The sequence below is a fragment of the Ylistrum balloti genome, unplaced genomic scaffold (genome assembly GCF_031769215.1).
Source record: "Ylistrum balloti isolate Yb309-2 unplaced genomic scaffold, AGI_CSIRO_Ybal_v1 Utg369850, whole genome shotgun sequence".
In the NCBI taxonomy this organism is placed as follows: Eukaryota; Metazoa; Mollusca; class Bivalvia; order Pectinida; family Pectinidae; genus Ylistrum; species Ylistrum balloti.
In genome coordinates, this window is record NW_026782003.1 from 363,393 (window position 1) to 380,443 (window position 17,051).

At 38.4% G+C, this 17,051-nt stretch overlaps 2 protein-coding genes across 2 annotated transcripts; both read left to right on the top strand.

Moving 5' to 3' along the window:
* The first annotated feature begins 777 nt into the window (after positions 1–777).
* LOC132545488 (transforming acidic coiled-coil-containing protein 3-like) lies at positions 778–2,149 on the top strand. The gene is made up of 2 exons (XM_060209170.1): positions 778–1,374; positions 2,144–2,149. The coding sequence occupies exons 1-2, from the start codon at positions 778–780 to the stop codon at positions 2,147–2,149; spliced, it is 603 nt and encodes a 200-aa protein (XP_060065153.1).
* Positions 2,150–5,520: 3,371 nt separating this feature from the next.
* Positions 5,521–11,180, top strand: LOC132545569 (Krueppel-like factor 8). The gene is made up of 4 exons (XM_060209259.1): positions 5,521–5,762; positions 7,000–8,122; positions 9,078–9,137; positions 9,303–11,180. Exons 1-4 carry the CDS (start codon positions 5,649–5,651, stop codon positions 9,485–9,487), a joined length of 1,482 nt encoding a protein of 493 aa, XP_060065242.1. The 5' UTR covers positions 5,521–5,648; the 3' UTR covers positions 9,488–11,180.
* Positions 11,181–17,051: the final 5,871 nt, after the last annotated feature.

Sequence of the window (17,051 nt, forward strand, 5' to 3'; positions counted from 1 at the left end):
ATCACTGTTACATCATAGACAATGCCCCGATTGTTAGGGCGATACTAGTGTACGATTCGGACTGGACTGGAGTGACAGTTATCCGGATAATTAATCGCTAGTGTCCGAAACTAGTCTGTACATTATACATGTAACGGTCAGTTAGTGACGTCTTACGTGGATTTATGGTACTTACAAATATATGAGACATAAAAGCGATAATTCTGCATACAAGTCCGACAGTGTGATACGGAAGAGACATGTAAACAGACCATACGCTCAAAAAATACACAGCGTACCATTCGGGGCATAACTTTCACTCGGATTTATCCTTCAACAGCTCAATATGTGTAAGTTGCAAGTTATTTAGTTAGTAACTGGTTTAATCATGTATTCTAGAACAGTTTAATTTGATTACTAACATGATGGAAGTGCACGTTTGAGAAGGAGAATGACGCCAGCCTGTTCCTTATATTGGCTTACAATGATTTCTTGTGTTACAATGTGAGCAGGAAAAACAGTCTAAGGGACCTCGATGGAATACATCGTCCGTTGTTAATGTCGCACCCAAGTTGGAACACATTATTACTGACACTTATTGTTGTATACTCTGGGACCTCGTCCTTTATTGCTACTTTTGTAGGTCCAGGGAACACATCACTCATTGTTATTCCTGTGCACCTGGGGAACACATCACTCATTGTTATTCCTGTGCACTTGGGGAACACATCACTCATTGTTACTCCTGTACACCAGGGAAACATGCCACTCATTATTACTTCTATACACCAGGGAAACATGCCACTCATTGTTACTCCTGTACACTCAGAAAACATCCCACTCATTGTAACTTCTATACACCAGGGAAACATGCCACTCATTGTTACTCCTGTACACTCAGGAAACATGCCACTCACTGTTACTCCTGTACACCAGGGAAACATGCCACTCATTGTTACTCCTGTACACTCAGGAAACACGCCACTCATTGTTACTCCTGTACACCAGGGAAACATGCCACTCACTGTTACTCCTGTACACCAGGGAAACATGCCACTCATTGTTACTCCTGTACACTCAGGAAACATGCCACTCACTGTTACTCCTGTACACCAGGGAAACATGCCACTCATTGTTACTCCTGTACACTCAGGAAACACGCCACTCATTGTTACTCTTGTACACCAGGGAAACATGCCACTCATTGTTACTCCTGTACACTCAGGAAACATGCCACTCATTGTTACTCCTGTACACCAGGGAAACATGCCACTCATTGTTACTCCTGTACGCTCGGGGAACACATCACTCATTGTTACTCCTGTACACCAGGGAAACACATCACTCATTGTTACTCCTGTACACTCAGGAAACATGCCACTCATTGTTACTCATGTACATCAGAGGAACACATCACTCATTGTTACTCCTGTACACAAGGGAAACATGCCACTCATTGTTACTTCTGTACACTCAAGAGAAAACGTCACTCACTGTCACTCCTGTACACTCAAGAGAACACGTCACTCATTGTTACTCCTGTACACTCAGGAAACACATCACTCATTTTTACTCCTGTACATTTGGGGAACACGTCACACATTATTCCTGTACACTCAGGGAACCCATCACTCATTGTTACTCCTGTACACTCTGAGAACACATCACTCAGTGACAATGCTGTCAGTTAATAAGCTAACATTGTCATATAACAAATCATACTTTATTTTACCTCAAAATAAATAAATGTCCTGAGTGGATCCAGCATCCATTTTCCCAACATTTTTCTATCTTTTTCTTTGTTACCAAGTAGTAATGGACTTTGCAGCAAATAACGTGTAAGATTTCTTATATCCCAGGTTATGACCATCAGTGACCTTCATGTTTTGTTTGTTTGTTTGGGTTTTTTGTGGTGGGGAGGGGATGGCGAGGGAGGTTTGGAAAATTAAAACAAAATATGATGTTCAAATGTGAATCGTAAGTACATTGTACCCAGACAAACATTTCCTTAAAAATGGGAAATCTGGGGGAAATGAAATTAATATCTTCCTAAGTTCTCTCTGAGTTGCAATGGTTTAATTTAATAGTTACTTGGTAAATAAAACATGTTGCCTTTTAAAATGATTTTATTGTTAACTTGGCAAGTTGACTGTTTATTTTTAAGCCTTGATTTATTTACGTTCTTTAGCTTTTGTTACATATTATATGGCAATAGTGTTGAACCAATGACGTACAACCAAATCTACATTAAACACTTGACGTGTTTTTTTTTTTTTTTTTTAAATTTTCATTCATATCAATGTTATTGAAAAATGTTGACAGGAAATGACCAGTATATTTTTAACTGTGTAACAATGTCCGTGAACGTTTGATTTTCGTTACCTCCTACAACGGTGTTTGTTACAAGTCGGTTGTGTATGTGGGAGTTACTCGTGCAGTGTGTATGTACTATTCGCCCAAAGCATACTGATCTTCGCCATGTGAAAGTTTAAAATTTCAAATTGTGTTTTTTTCAAGAACAAGTCCAAATCAATAAGCTTTCATCGTAGGGTTTTCTCGGGAAGTTAATTTCAAATAACAGCACGTGTTTGTCAAGATTTCAATCCGATGATTTTAAGCATTACATTTTTCCTACATGGTGGTGTAAAGCTTGTTAAGTTGGGTGTTGTATAAAGCGCCTGTTTACTGGCTTCCACGGTCTACAGGTACCCGACTTAGTGTACTAGGTAAACATGTGTACAGGTTTATACAGGGACACCCAGACTACAAAGGACTTAGGTTGTTTACTTGTATGTAATGTCAATTATATGTTTATTTACAACATGAAAGACCAGATTAACCAAAGAAACACCCAATGAAAGAATTTAATGTGGAAAGAGATCTGTTCGAAAACCGAGGAGTTCATTATCAGTATATCGAGAATATAAGTGCTGTTTTAGAGATGAATATGTAATGATGTGTGTGATCGATTTTTGTCAAAATCAATCCAATCTATTTTATTTTTTAATCATATTAAGTATAGAAAAAACATAATTACAAAGCATTATACAAGTGTTTCATACTTTGTCATAAAAGGTTTATATATATATATATATATATATATATAGCATTACATAGTACAATACAACACGTATTTCATATACAATAGATACTACACGCTAGCAAAAATATAAAGCAAAATTTTACAGTAAAATCCATTTTATGTTTTGAAAAAAAGAACTACTAGTGACTGATATGTGTGTTTCATTGCCTGGCTGGTCTAGCATTCGATTCTATATCAACATCAAGCAATTATTATTTCTGGGACGAATTTGTAACATAGATTGTAAGTTATGTTAGCACACAGAATATCTTTCACTAGATTTTGTATGTTTGATATGAACATTGGAAAAACAACAGGGATTTATACCCGATACTATGTGTATCTTGAGGAAGTACTCATTGTATGATACATTTGTTGACTGTATAATGTTACGGTCATTTCCAGGAAAATTACAATGGAAATGTTTGTTTATTCAAGTGTATATAGTATAGAAAACATGCATGGTTAGAGCGCATGAGAAATGATAATTATTTTTTTATATATTTAAGCTTATCCATCTTTAGCTTTAAGTACATCACTTATGGAAATTAACAGTACAGTATCCTCAATATTATCGATATATACAGTGTATGTTAAAAGTATGTGTAAGTTCGTGCATGTTGAACCATGAGGAATTGTGTTACTACCGTGGTATGTTATACAAAGATTCTATAACACATATTATTTGTCACAGTGAAAAAATACTGATATTCGATATTAATTAAGGTGTCAATTAGTCAATAAGTTGGGTATTAATATCATGACGTGGTTGCATAATTTGTCGGACTTTCACTTAATGAATACTTTGTTGGTGGCACTTTAAACCATGAAATGTCGGAAGAAGATTTGGAAAATTTCAGAATGGTAGATTTAAGATTTCCGTGTCAACTGTTAAAACTTATGAACTACATTATTGTGATTAATTACCTGTATATTTGCTATGTACACTATACGACTCTAGATTCAATCTTGATTTTATTTTGATTGTATTGATTCTATGGAATCTATGAAAAAGAGGTAATAATGATGAGAATAATAAAATAATAATAAAATAATAATAAAAATAAACAGAAACTGGCCCTCTAGCGATAGTTTATTTGTTTATATCCGCATCTTTATGAGTATTTTTCCCGACAGATTTGAGAGCTTTTGAATTTGATCAAATCCGATGTATTAGAATGTAAACTGCTGGTCTTTTATTTGCCCTGAACTGTAAAGACAGTTTGATGAGAAATATCCCGCAAACGTAGGCGACAAAATGCAGGTTTATGGTCGATACCTGTACCGATTAAGGTTAACATATCAGTAATTTGTCTGTTCGGATTAGTTAGGTTTTTGGTGAAGTTTGTCACGAATGTCAGTCTATATACAGTTTAAGTTGATTTCTACGTGTCATATTTATTGTATCGTTAAACAGGAGAATGTGATCTCGTAGAAAAATTTATACAAGGACAGTTTCAAATTCTGTTCATATCGTGTAAGGCCATTCTGAAACATTTATTTATATATAATGGGACGAACTGAAGGCTTCAAAATTTAATTGTTTTTTATATTCTTGATAATATACTATGTGGATATTATATAAATCACCAACTCACTACCTGTTATAAAGTGTCCACTTACAAAACTCTTACGTCATCCTGCAGAGAGGACTTTGAACCCTAGATTGTGTGATTTTACCCATTGCCCTGTTCAAGATATATACCAGTACGTGTGTGTAACAATCTACTATATCGGATTCCAGAAAGAATTTTAAACAGTGGTTGTAAGTAGATAATCGGTTTAATGAAATATGCGGTGAAGATGTGTTTTCCGTCCTATGTTCATACCCCGGGGCAGGATGTTATTGACAGCACGTCCTTGAGAATCGATTAACGAAATGTATTGTATGACTAATACTTGTGCCGTGTGCTCTATTTCATCATCTTTCGAAGTTGTTTTTAAGATTCCTTCGTTTCGTTATCGAGTTAATTTATCTTCTGCATAAAATCACCATTCATCACAACAATAATTAAATTACTCACACATCGCTCTATACACCTGGTACAAGTACAGGTAATAGATGATTCTGGTTCTTTTGTAAATGTTGTTTACTCCAGTCGGGTCTGTTTTTTGAACTTTGACCTACTGCGAACGTCACATGCTCATGACGTCATTTTCAGTGAATGAAATAAACAATTTCTATATATTCTACCATCATCATCTGATTGAACCATGGTTTGGGTTTGATGTCAAATTTATGATTATATATCCTAAATGCAGTGAAATATTAGTCCTCGTCATGTTAAAACGCGATTACTAGTACCAAGAAATACGGATGTTGCTACTATATTTTTTTGGAAGCCAGCCAGCTTATTATTCAAGGTCGACAAATAGCTCCGCCTCCTTTTCATGTGATTGGTTGAACATAACAACGGTATATAAGAGCAACAGTCTTGTGTGGGTTCATTCATAAATAGATTGTCTAGAGAGAGAGGAGGTGAGACGTGTTACAATCACCATCTGTGAATTATACATAAAACATATTCATATTTCAGTGAAACCGACTTGTGGAATTTTACTTTCATCAAGCAGTGCTCCTAAACCGATGGCGAACACTGAATTCCTTTTAGAAGAGACCGAAATTTTCGAGGATCAAATTGTGCCCGACCAAGACGATTGTTTTCTCCCGCCTAGCGCGGATGTAGCTGTGCAGTGGAACGTAAGTACATTTTAGTTGAATAAATTTAACTGATTTCATCAAACATCGCGAATACGTTTCTACCATGGGTTTGTTATCGGCTTGAGGTTGTCGAACTGAGAGATGGTAGTTCACACGCTTGGTTAACCTACACTAAACCTATATGTACCGAGGGGGGAAAAAATCGATTTTTAATCAATTGAGATCTACTATCGGGCCTATATATTACCAAGTGGTACTTTTCCATTCAAGTAACAAGCCTGTATACGTGTCATGACTTTAAATTAGAATATTTAATCATTTATCGAACCGAGGTAAGCCAGATGTCTTAACGCCATTTTGAGATGTCGACACTTGAAAAAGTCGGTCAGGTTGTCATGTAGGGCCTGGCGATATTTGATATTGTGAAATATTTGTAGACTGGCTAGGTCGCTCGTAACGTGTGCGTGTGTGTGACTGGGCACTTTGTAGAGTTTACCTGTGTCCTAGTATAAGTGACACTGTGATATCTACAGGTAAACGTCAGCCTTAACTTATAGCCGGATATACCTCAATAGTAAACCGAGTTTAATAAAACGTCCCATTTAAGTTAAGTATTTTAGAGAAACTACAATAATTTACTACACAACATACAATGTATCATCATAACATGCTTTGGGTTTAATACTCTATATTCATCGAAGTGACGTCATTACGAAGGTGTTGGAATTCATTAACAGATACCCAAAAATACATTGTGTGGCCCTGCTAGCGACATACTCCCTACTACGTCCGTTATAGTACCTATGTCATATTCTAAACAGTGATGCATCTTATAGGAAAACCCTGTAACGTAATCTACATTCGATTTTTTGAATGTTAGACACAATATTCGGTGGTTAAAGTCTGGTGTGTGTCGTTCACCGCCATCGGCAGGTATTTAGCCAGGCATGTCTGAAACGGCGCATGTGATTGGACGGTTTATCAGTGATCGTGGACCTGATGAACCGACTGCGCCATTCCATTCATAACTAGTTTACAGAGCTGGAGTCATTCATAAAACTCAGTCAGCATACGAGTGGGCGTTTCGGCTCGTGAGCCGAAACCTTTGAAAGGCATTGATCGCGTGTTCAGCCATTTTGTTTCTGTTTGTGAAAAAGAATGTCTATATTTAATGTGAGCTTACAAATAAAACTTATAAATAAAATATATTTGAAATGAAGAAGTGTGTACGAAAATTGATCAGCTATTTTATTAATTCATTTTTTTTAACTTTCAGGTTGTCCAAGAATTGGAAAAATATCTGCCATATGACCCCCTGACTCAAGCACCAGTAGCGAAGAAGGTGAGGCGCGAAAGCGCCTCAGTAGTCGACGAGTTCTTCGGCGATGATAAAGACACACCGGAATTGAACAACGCCAAACAGCGCGTTCAGTTGGCACGTGCCAAGTACATGGACTTGGGACACCTTAGAACAGGGTTGATTGGTAACCCGAAGTCCCAGACAAGTGATATACCGAGACGCGGAAGTTCTAATCTCATTTCCGAATTCTTTGGAGATGTTTCTAGTCCCAAGAAAGTTATTCCGTCAGTCAAGAAGGTGGATACTACCTCCTTTGACGTCAGTGCTACCATGATGGACACATTCGTCCCCAGCAGTTACACTGAGTTAGAGGAACAGAGTAAAAAAGTGTCGGATTCGCTATGGGAGGACCTCCGAAGTAGTTTTGATATTCTCGAACCTTCGGTTAACGATGAGAAGAGAGACGAGGTATACCAAACGAAAGGTGCCACTACGATACCTAAGATTAAATCGGAATTTGTGGACTTAACTAGTAAACCTTCTTGTCAGTTTGAAAATTCACAAAGGACAACGCCTAATGGCGTAACTATTAAAGTAGAGCCGTCGGAGCCGAGCTGTCTGTTGACAGCTAGTGTTTCAGATAGTTTTAATTCTCGTCCCAAAACTCTTCCTATTCCAGTTTCCCAACAAGTGATTCTTTCCCAGCCCGGGTCATCAGTTGTGCAATATATTACCCAGCTTAGATCTGTGGGCGTTAACAAATCGCAGGTGACCACAAACAATCGGATGTACGTGAGCACCCCGCCCCACACCGTTCCCGTGTTACCCCCTACTCCTCCTAACTCCCAGCCAGGAAGTCCAGACCAGGACACGGTCCGTCGGACTCCCCCACCCCCTTACCCTGGACTTCACCGCCCATCTCCCTTATCATCCCCAGCCGGTGGTTTCAACATTAAACCAGTCATTCCCATCAGGACCCACACACCGACACGCCAAAGCAAGCCCCAGTTGACACATCCAGGCTGTTCCACCATCAAATACAACCGAAAGAACAATCCCGAGTTGGAGAAACGGCGTATCCACTTCTGTGAATTTCCAGGTGATTATTTTACCCCTCTCCCCTCTATAAAGAGAAACTACTTATTTACAATAATTTTACGATTACTTGTGCCATTAATAACCTTCGTGACGTAAACGCTATACTTTTAAACCATGTTGTAAATTGATAGACCTTCTGACGTCATGATTGATGTCAAGAAAATATTTACTTGGTCTGGGTCTGGCGAACGTAGAAAGTAAGCGCTCAGTGTTAAATACTACAGTGAATCAAACATCTTACAGAAGTAGTACGTGTGTGTACATGTGCTGAATATAGTGTTGACGCAGAACAGCTGTCGAGCAGTGGTATTTCGAGATAAAATCTATACACGATAAACGAAAACATAGAATGTTAATACATTTTTAACAGGAAAATAACCAAAGCAGTAGACAGTTGTTTTCAAATTTCGCTCATTTATGCGCCGTTTGTTGAAAGAAAGCCTCCGGCTCGGCATCTGTAACCTATCGAGATATTAGAAGGCGTACATCATTATAGAAAGATAAACAAGCTGATGGCATGACGAATAGAGAGCAAGCCATGCATTATTTACGTCACATCAGCCAAGTCGTTGGTTGACCAAGAGAATGTAAATCTAGCTTGCCGTGTTAGCCTAATCAATGACACTAGAGTGCCCGTATGTCGGTGAATGAAAGCTAAATATATATATACGGTATCGATTTAGTCCGTGTAGCTGTAAGATGGCTGGTTCTGTCAAATTTATTTGGTACAAGAATAGTCTTTGTATTTCCAGAAATAGCTGTTTGTGTATAAAATGGCAGTTCAGGTTAGATACATGCCCCAGACAAATCAAGTTAATTGATCTGTTATTGAGGTACTCAACCAGACGGCGCAGATTCTATGTCTCAAATGCGAACATGCATACAATAACCATCATTCCCATATTGCTTGTGTCAGAATTGGAAAGTAATGTTTGTATTTATTTTGTGTGTTTCAGGTTGCAGAAAAGCCTATACCAAGAGTTCACATCTTAAAGCTCATCAGCGGATTCACACAGGTAAATTTGCGTTCATTAGATTAATGGAACTTTTCGTTATCATTGATGTCCTTAACTCCATTCTTTAAGACAAGAAATGAAAACAGAGTTATACGTGAAGTAACATAATCTATTTATGTTTTAAAAAAGCCACGACATTCATGTTTCATTAATTTGTCATTTCAGGTGAAAAGCCATACAAATGTCACTTCCCAACTTGTCAGTGGAGATTCGCAAGGTCCGACGAGCTTACCAGACACATACGAAAGCACACGGGTGCCAAACCCTTCAAGTGCAAGGTTTGTGAGCGGTCCTTCGCAAGGTCTGATCACTTGGCGCTGCACATGAAACGCCACGAGCCCAAGAAATGAAGGGAATCACAACCCGAGATTTTTTGTCGTGGGATTTGAGCCCTCACGTTTGGAACCCAGCAATGGCATGGGACTCCATGAAGAATCCAATTGGAAGGCTATTTGAATAAAGCCTGGAAAGTTTGTAGCTGGACATTTGAATGAATGTGAACGGCCATCAAAGGACAAGTGCTAGGGCGACGGTGATATTTTTTGCCACGCCCCGTGTTACTGGAGGATTGCCCAATGACCGAATTTGGGTGGAAAGAGACACTTTTTCTGAGAATGGTTCTGGTTAGAACGTATATATGATTGGCTAGTAGTTACGGCCAGGGAACATACTGGACGTTCTGATTGGTGTCAAGATCTTTTGCCAGTCGTTTTTGGCTGTTTGTTTACGAGAATGAAAGATTATCGAATGCTAGTCGAGATAACTGAAATGTATGTACCGGTGACTAATCTGGTGAATGTACAATGCCCATAGACAGTATTAATATCTCAGGGCTACGAGAAGCAAACAGCACCACTGAAGCTGTGATCACGTCGATAGATCAAAATATAGTATCGATTAGAGCAGGCACACAAGTTGTTGACTGTCGTCGTTGCGTATTTATTGTAACAGCTAAATGTTATACATATTGATACAAGTAGTGCGCGTGCGCACTTGGCATACCGAGGTTACTAGAGATGTGTAATGGGTCTGCAGTTGTTTACAGACAAGAGGTGTTGAGTCATACTATCTTTCTAGTTTTTTCTGCGCAGTGTTGATGTTGGGCCGTTAGTTGTTGCTTATTTTGACGTAAATGGGAAAGTGCCATTAATTGTTAAACGTCATTAACAATTTGTTATATCTGTGTTTGTTGACGTAAATAGGTTAATTAATTGCTGTTGTTTTCCCACTACATTATCATTCCAGAACTGTGTTAATGTGCTTTATGGATGACAAAATTTCTAGAGCTTTTTTTCTTTTTTTTTCTTTTCTTTTTTCTCCTCTTCTCTGAATGTTACTTTGATATATATTTAAACAATACATTAGAAATCCTTTGATAATTGCTCTTTGGGATTTCTTTGCTTATCGGATCTTTGATATCTTGTACACTATTTGTCAATTTTTCACTGACACAAATCTATGATCAGAAATCCTGTGATTTGTTTTTGATGTTGTGGAATGTATAGTGTGATAAAGATATCTATTTAATTTATTATGTAATTTTTAACAGCATAGATTTCAGTACGTTATTGATTAAATTACACGTGAAGGCTCGGTTTGAAAAAGATGAACAACAAAAATATAAAATTGATTCTAGAGTTTGTAGTATACTTAAAATTTTGACAGGACATTTCTAACAGAAACGTAAAAAAAACCTATTTATTGGATACACTTGAACTCCTAATGAAGGTATGATTCCAATACGGGTCCAGAGAACTGTTACTGGAGTATGTGATAAGGAGTGTCTGTGAGTTTACAAGACAGAGCTATGTACGTGGAGTGTAAGTTGGTTATGAGGGCGACATGAAGTTATTTTACTAGGTATTAAACTTTTGTGATAAGACGTTGTTGTATGGGGACTTAAGCTCAGAATTCTTTGATATCCTCCATTGATAAATTTTATATTTTTTTTACACGTGCCCTTTTGTGACACCTGTATCGATGTTTACTTCGATTATAGTTTATTTGACTGTACAATAAAACAGAAAAAAATACCTTAATAAATTGTTTCATTGTCTTTCTTTCATATAAATCAAGAAATTTTAATACAATGCGTTTCCTACATTACGTAACACTGTATGCTTTACGATAGGAGGTCTCGGATTTTTTTCTTTTCACCGTAGACGAGACACAAAGACATGTATTGTGCTGTAGGACAATATTAACGATAAAAGTACCGTGTAAAATTCGGACGTCTGGGAACCTGCGTCAGCGGAAGTGTATATAGGGAGACTAACCGACATCATTTAGATCATTAACCCTAGAGCTGTGCGATGTGTATAGATAATCCATGCATCAGGAAATATGCTGTTGTGATGTAAATCGGTTGTCGAGGCTTAAACAGCTCGACTGGTGATATGTCAGTCTGCAGCTAAGCATTTCTCCTATAGCACATTAGTGTTTTTATAGAGATGGTTACGAGTATTCTATCTCGTCACAATGATGACCTAGAAATAAATCATTGGTCACGTTTCATCGTCGCAAACAATAAACGATGTTCGGCTGCTTTGTACCTAATAGACAAATGAATTTAAAAACAATTGTCAGCTTCCAAGCCTTTCCTGTGGCCAATTTGGACAGGCGAAATTGGTGGGAATCTGTTATGATCACGTCTTTGTCATTTATACGACTGGGTCACTGAAAAACTGGAGATCTAACGAGTTGTTATGAGTATACAAGAACCCAGTATATTTTCTCCATTCCCTAAAGGCCTATAGCCATGGATGTTTTTGATTTGCTTTGAAGGTCGCAGGATCCAGATAACACCAAAAATGTAGCATTTAATAATGATTTAATTTATTGTGAGCGTATATAAAAGGTATTAAGCTTGAAAGATAGAATTTTTAAATCATGTTGATAATCCTGATTCTAGAATGAAGCGACATTTAAGTATTTCTTATCGCAGTCAAGTTCATTTTCGGATTTTCCTAACAAGGACCCAATGTTGTGCTTTTTTTTCTCAGAAAAAAGTATCAACTTCCGGACTAACGAAAACCAACTCTGATGATAAAGTATGTTATTAGATATCATGTAAGAAAGGCATTGTGTTTACGGCACAAATTATCTTACGGATGTAACTGTGATACGTCAGCGATGTTACATGGCAAAAAAGGAACCTGTTGTGCTTTGATCAGTCACCTTTAATAATCCTAAAATGTCTAGGTTATATTCACCAGCTGACTTCTGCTGAAGTTGCTGATACCTCGAGTTTGTGATATGAAACTGTTGTGAATATCTTGTGAAAACTGAAAAAAAAAATCCTCATTCTTGTTTCTGACGTTGTCATTGACGCTGTAAACGACAAAAACAAACATGACAATGAAAAGGGAGAAATCACATCCGGAAATTCAATATCTCAATGAATCAGTATTCCACGCAGTACCCGTATACATGGTCTATAACAAGGATGTAACCTTTATAAAGCAAAACTCAGTGAAAATCTGACGCAAGAAATTGTAGCCAAAACTTCCTCATAGCAACCGCGAGGGGTGTATAGTCGAGAAAAGAAACTTGCTAATCCTTGTTTTCATCGATATTTACGCTTTGCTTTTAGGCATGGGCAAGATAATATGTCTTGCCTGTGACATTGACCATACCCGATGCGAAGGTACGATCGATGTTTTTATAACTTACATCTCCAAATTCCATGTAAACATGCATAATAAAACGTAATAATGTACTTTAAGTCAGAACATCTAAATGGATTGCTAAAGGATAGAACAACAGTGTAATCAAAAGCGGTTGGAACCATTTGGTTGCTGTTCGCGGTGTCAATGACGCTGAAGTAACCCCATCAATTTCAGCTATTTCAACCCGGATACACTTCCATGAATGTATGCACCCACTGATGTAACCTGACGACAAGAGCGGATGTAACTGCATCAGCTAGTGTAACCAGGGTTATGATAATGGACGACATCGTTGATACCGGATGAAAAGTTGCCGATTATTGTCGCCTTGGTTACATAAGTGGACGTGATTATGTAAACGTTGTGAATATCCGTGTGTTACTGAACAGACTTCCGGTTTGAAGATCCAGTCGGAGGCTATTTAAATAAGATCTGACGTCGTTACTGCATGAATACTTTTATTCTTTTTTTTCATTTAGACAAGACAAATTATTTACCTTTTATTTTCATTTTTTTTCAATTCAAATTTATCATTTTAATCCTTATACACTTGTAATAGGTATTGGTTTGCCTTACACATCACTGAGGACAGCGCCATTGCGTATTATCATTGATAAAATAGGGTATAAAAAGATGACTCGTTAAGATTGTAATAGATTCCACCCTGTGTAACATTTCATTGGAAAGACGTTATCGAAATTCGTTCGACATTGCTGTCATAAATAATAGAAGTAAGAGTGAATATTAAAATACTAATCAACTATATTCGCAAATATCATTGATTTTATTACGATAATACTGCGATCTACACGAAGTGACAAAACGATTCCTCCGGACTTGCATGAAGAACTACAGCGGCTTCAAACATAGGCAGGAAGTGATGAATAAGTATAATGTTCCGTGATGTACATGCTTTGTTTATACTACAAGGCAAAGTCAACAAAATTATCCAAACTTACCGGCACACTCTGCACCATCCTTACGAAAGAGAACCCCTCCCCTCCCCTTATCCCAACGGTTAAGGTAATTCCCCCACCGATAAGCGATTTCCCCGAGGTACAGACCGGTGATGATGTGGCTCTTAAAATCTAACATTACGAAAATCGTAACTTTTAATAAGTGTACTTAAGATTTTAAATATCATAGTATTGCAAAATAGCTAAGTAAAACACTTTTGACGACTTAAAGTATTTTGTCCAAATGCAGTAAGCAAATAGTAATGTTACTGGTGGTCCGGATGTAGGTAATAATTGGTTTGCTTTTTGTCAATTGGACAGAGTTTCCGGTCATATTGTAAATAAAGACTTCCTTTTATGTTTACTAAGACGAGGATTGAAGACATGTAACGTTTGATCGCGTGAGAGTTTGGACGGATATGAAAATAGCAAGAATAGTGTTTGTTTTGAAACGTGTGATATACAAATACATGAGGTAGTAATTAAACATAGTGGATACATGGAGATAGCCTAACTACAGAATGTATCGGACTACACCCATCCGACTTACTACAGCCAGGTAAAACAACTTCAAAACTAAAATTAAAAACGATCGTTCAAAACAGGAAATCGTGTTAGATGGAGTGACATCAGTTGCGGTGATATTAAAATATCCAACTAGACAACGCTACGTAAAATGGATATATTTAATGAAGAATAATTATACAAACATTTGGACATATATTTCCATTTTCACTCAGGAAAACAAATACGCTGTACAAGGAGTGAACGGAGTTAGTAAAATGCATCTCTCATGTTATTGTAAAAAATATCATTAAACATCACCACAATTTTATTTATTATCATCGAACGATCACGTTCCCGTAAAAAAATGTACACATGGTACCATAAAGACGTGCACGCGCGAGATAAATTAGCCAACTGAAACACTAAGATATCTAAAATCACGTACACATGTACGTGATAAACAGCCAGTTCACATCTACATCCGGTATTCGCACAGGTATGTATATACGCTACAACAAACAACTTATTTCCAAGTGTGTTTCCGTTTGATAAAAGGATACGGGAAGTAAGTAAACATGGGCACGCGCTCGTGGTAAACATAGGGGAGACTATGTAACTTACAAAGTTGTTTCAATATCCCCTGAAACGGTATGTTTACAAAAGATAATTTGCATTGCTCAGTAAAATGTGGCTTAGTGCAACTTCCGGTTCCTGTCTTTTTTTAAACTAAAAAGAGAATTAGCTTGGTCTAATGCTTCGCAATAAAGATAATAGCTTTATTTAAAGTATTCTAAACGTGGAGCTGTAATATTTAATAAATCTAATATAAAGATGTAGCTTTGCATCTTAAATATCAATAGTAATGTAAAAAGAAACCGATTTGTGTGGTCTGTACATAGTGCTAAATACGATCTGTGTCACACAGCTGGCAGGTCGGTGTGGCCTTTACAGTGTTAAATACTGTCTCTGTCACTCAGCTGACGGGTCGGTGTGGCCTTTACAGTGTTAAATACTGTCTCTGTCACTCAGCTGACGGGTCGGTGTGGCCTTTACAGTGTTAAATACTGTCTCTGTCGCTCAGCTGACGGGTCGGTGTGGCCTTTACAGTGTTAAATACTGGCCTTTACACAGTGTTAAATACTGTCTCCGTCACTCAGCTGACGGGTCGGTCTGGCCTGTTTACAGACTTAAATACTGTCTCTGTCACTCAGCTGACGGGTCGGTGTGGCCTTTACAGTGTTAAATACTGTCTCTGTCACTCAGCTGACGGGTCGGTGTGGCCTTTACAGTGTTAAATACTGTCTCTGTCACTCAGCTGACGGGGAGGTGGCCTTTACACAGTGTTAAACACTGTCTCTGTCACTCAGCTGGCGGGTCGGTGTGGCCTTTACAGTGTTAAATACTGTCTCTGTCACTCAGCTGACGGGTCGGTGTGGCCTTTACACAGTGTTAAACACTGTCTCTGTCACTCAGCTGACGGGTCGGTGTGGCCTTTACACAGTGTTAAATACTGTCTCTGTCACTCAGCTGACGGGTCGGTGTGGCCTTTACAGTGTTAAATACTGTCTCTGTCACTCAGCTGACGGGTCGGTGTGGCCTGTTTACAGACAGGTAACTAGCAGGGTCAGTCCTGTGTGATGACTGTTACAGACAGGTAACCAGTAGAGGTAGTCCTGTGTGATGACTGTTACAGACAGGTAACCAGTAGGGTCAGTCCTGTGTGATGACTGTTACAGACTAGTGACCAGTAGAGGTAGTCCTGTGTGATGACTGTTACAGACAGGTAACCAGTAGGGTCAGTCCTGTGTGATGACCGTTACAGACAGGTAACCAGTAGAGTCAGTCTTGTGTGATGACTGTTACAAACAGGTAACCAGTAGAGTCAGTTCTGTGTGATGGCCGTTACAGACAGGTAACCAGTAGAGTCAGTTCTGTGTGATGGCCGTTACAGACAGGTAACCAGTAGGGCCAGTCCTGTGTGATAACCGTTACAGACAGGTAACCAGTAGAGTCAGTCTGGTGTGATGACTGTTACAAACAGGTAACCAGTAGGGTCAGTCTTGTGTGATGACTGTTTATTGTTTGATAATTGTCAGGTAAAAAGTAGGACTCAAGCATGGCCATTATTCAGTAGGACGTATGCTAAGTGATGCAGTACCTTTAATCAGTAAGACTAGCCCTGAGTGACCATTTACCTGACCATCATTAAGTAGGACTAGTCCTGAGTGATGTTTGACACTTTGATCAGTAGGACTAGTCCTGAGTGAAGCAGGATCGTTATTAAGTAGGACTAGTCCTAAGTGATTTTTAACCTTTGATCAGTAGGACTAGTCCTGAGTGAAGCAGGATCGTTATTAAGTAGGACTAGTCCTGGGTGATTTTTGACACTTTGATCAGTAGGACTAGTCCTGAGTGAGACAGGATCGTTATTCAGTAGGACTAGTCCTGGGTGAGGCAGGATCGTTATTAAGAAGGACTAGTCCTGAGTGAGGCAGGATCGTTATTAATTAGGACTAGTCCTGAGTGAGGCAGGATCGTTATTCAGTAGGACTAGTCCTGAGTGAGGCAGGATCTTTATTAAGTAGGACTAGTCCTGAGTGAGGCAGGATCGTTATTAAGTAGGACTAGTCCTGAATGAGGCAGGATCGTTATTAAGAAGGACTAGTCCTGAGTGAGGCAGGATCGTTATTAAGTAGGACTAGTCCTGAGTGAGGCAGGATCGTTATTCAGTAGGACTAGTCCTGAGTGAGGTAGGATCGTTATTCAGTAGGACTAGTCCTGGG

Bases quoted from the DNA above. Each gene is read 5' to 3' on its own strand.
- LOC132545488 (XM_060209170.1), top strand. From the start codon at position 778: ATGCCACTCATTGTTACTCCTGTACACTCAGAAAACATCCCACTCATT.
- LOC132545569 (XM_060209259.1), top strand. From the start codon at position 5,649: ATGGCGAACACTGAATTCCTTTTAGAAGAGACCGAAATTTTCGAGGAT. The intron at 5,763-6,999 runs GTAAGTACATTT...TTTAACTTTCAG, and splicing joins ATGTAGCTGTGCAGTGGAAC to GTTGTCCAAGAATTGGAAAA. The intron at 8,123-9,077 runs GTGATTATTTTA...TGTGTGTTTCAG, and splicing joins CCACTTCTGTGAATTTCCAG to GTTGCAGAAAAGCCTATACC.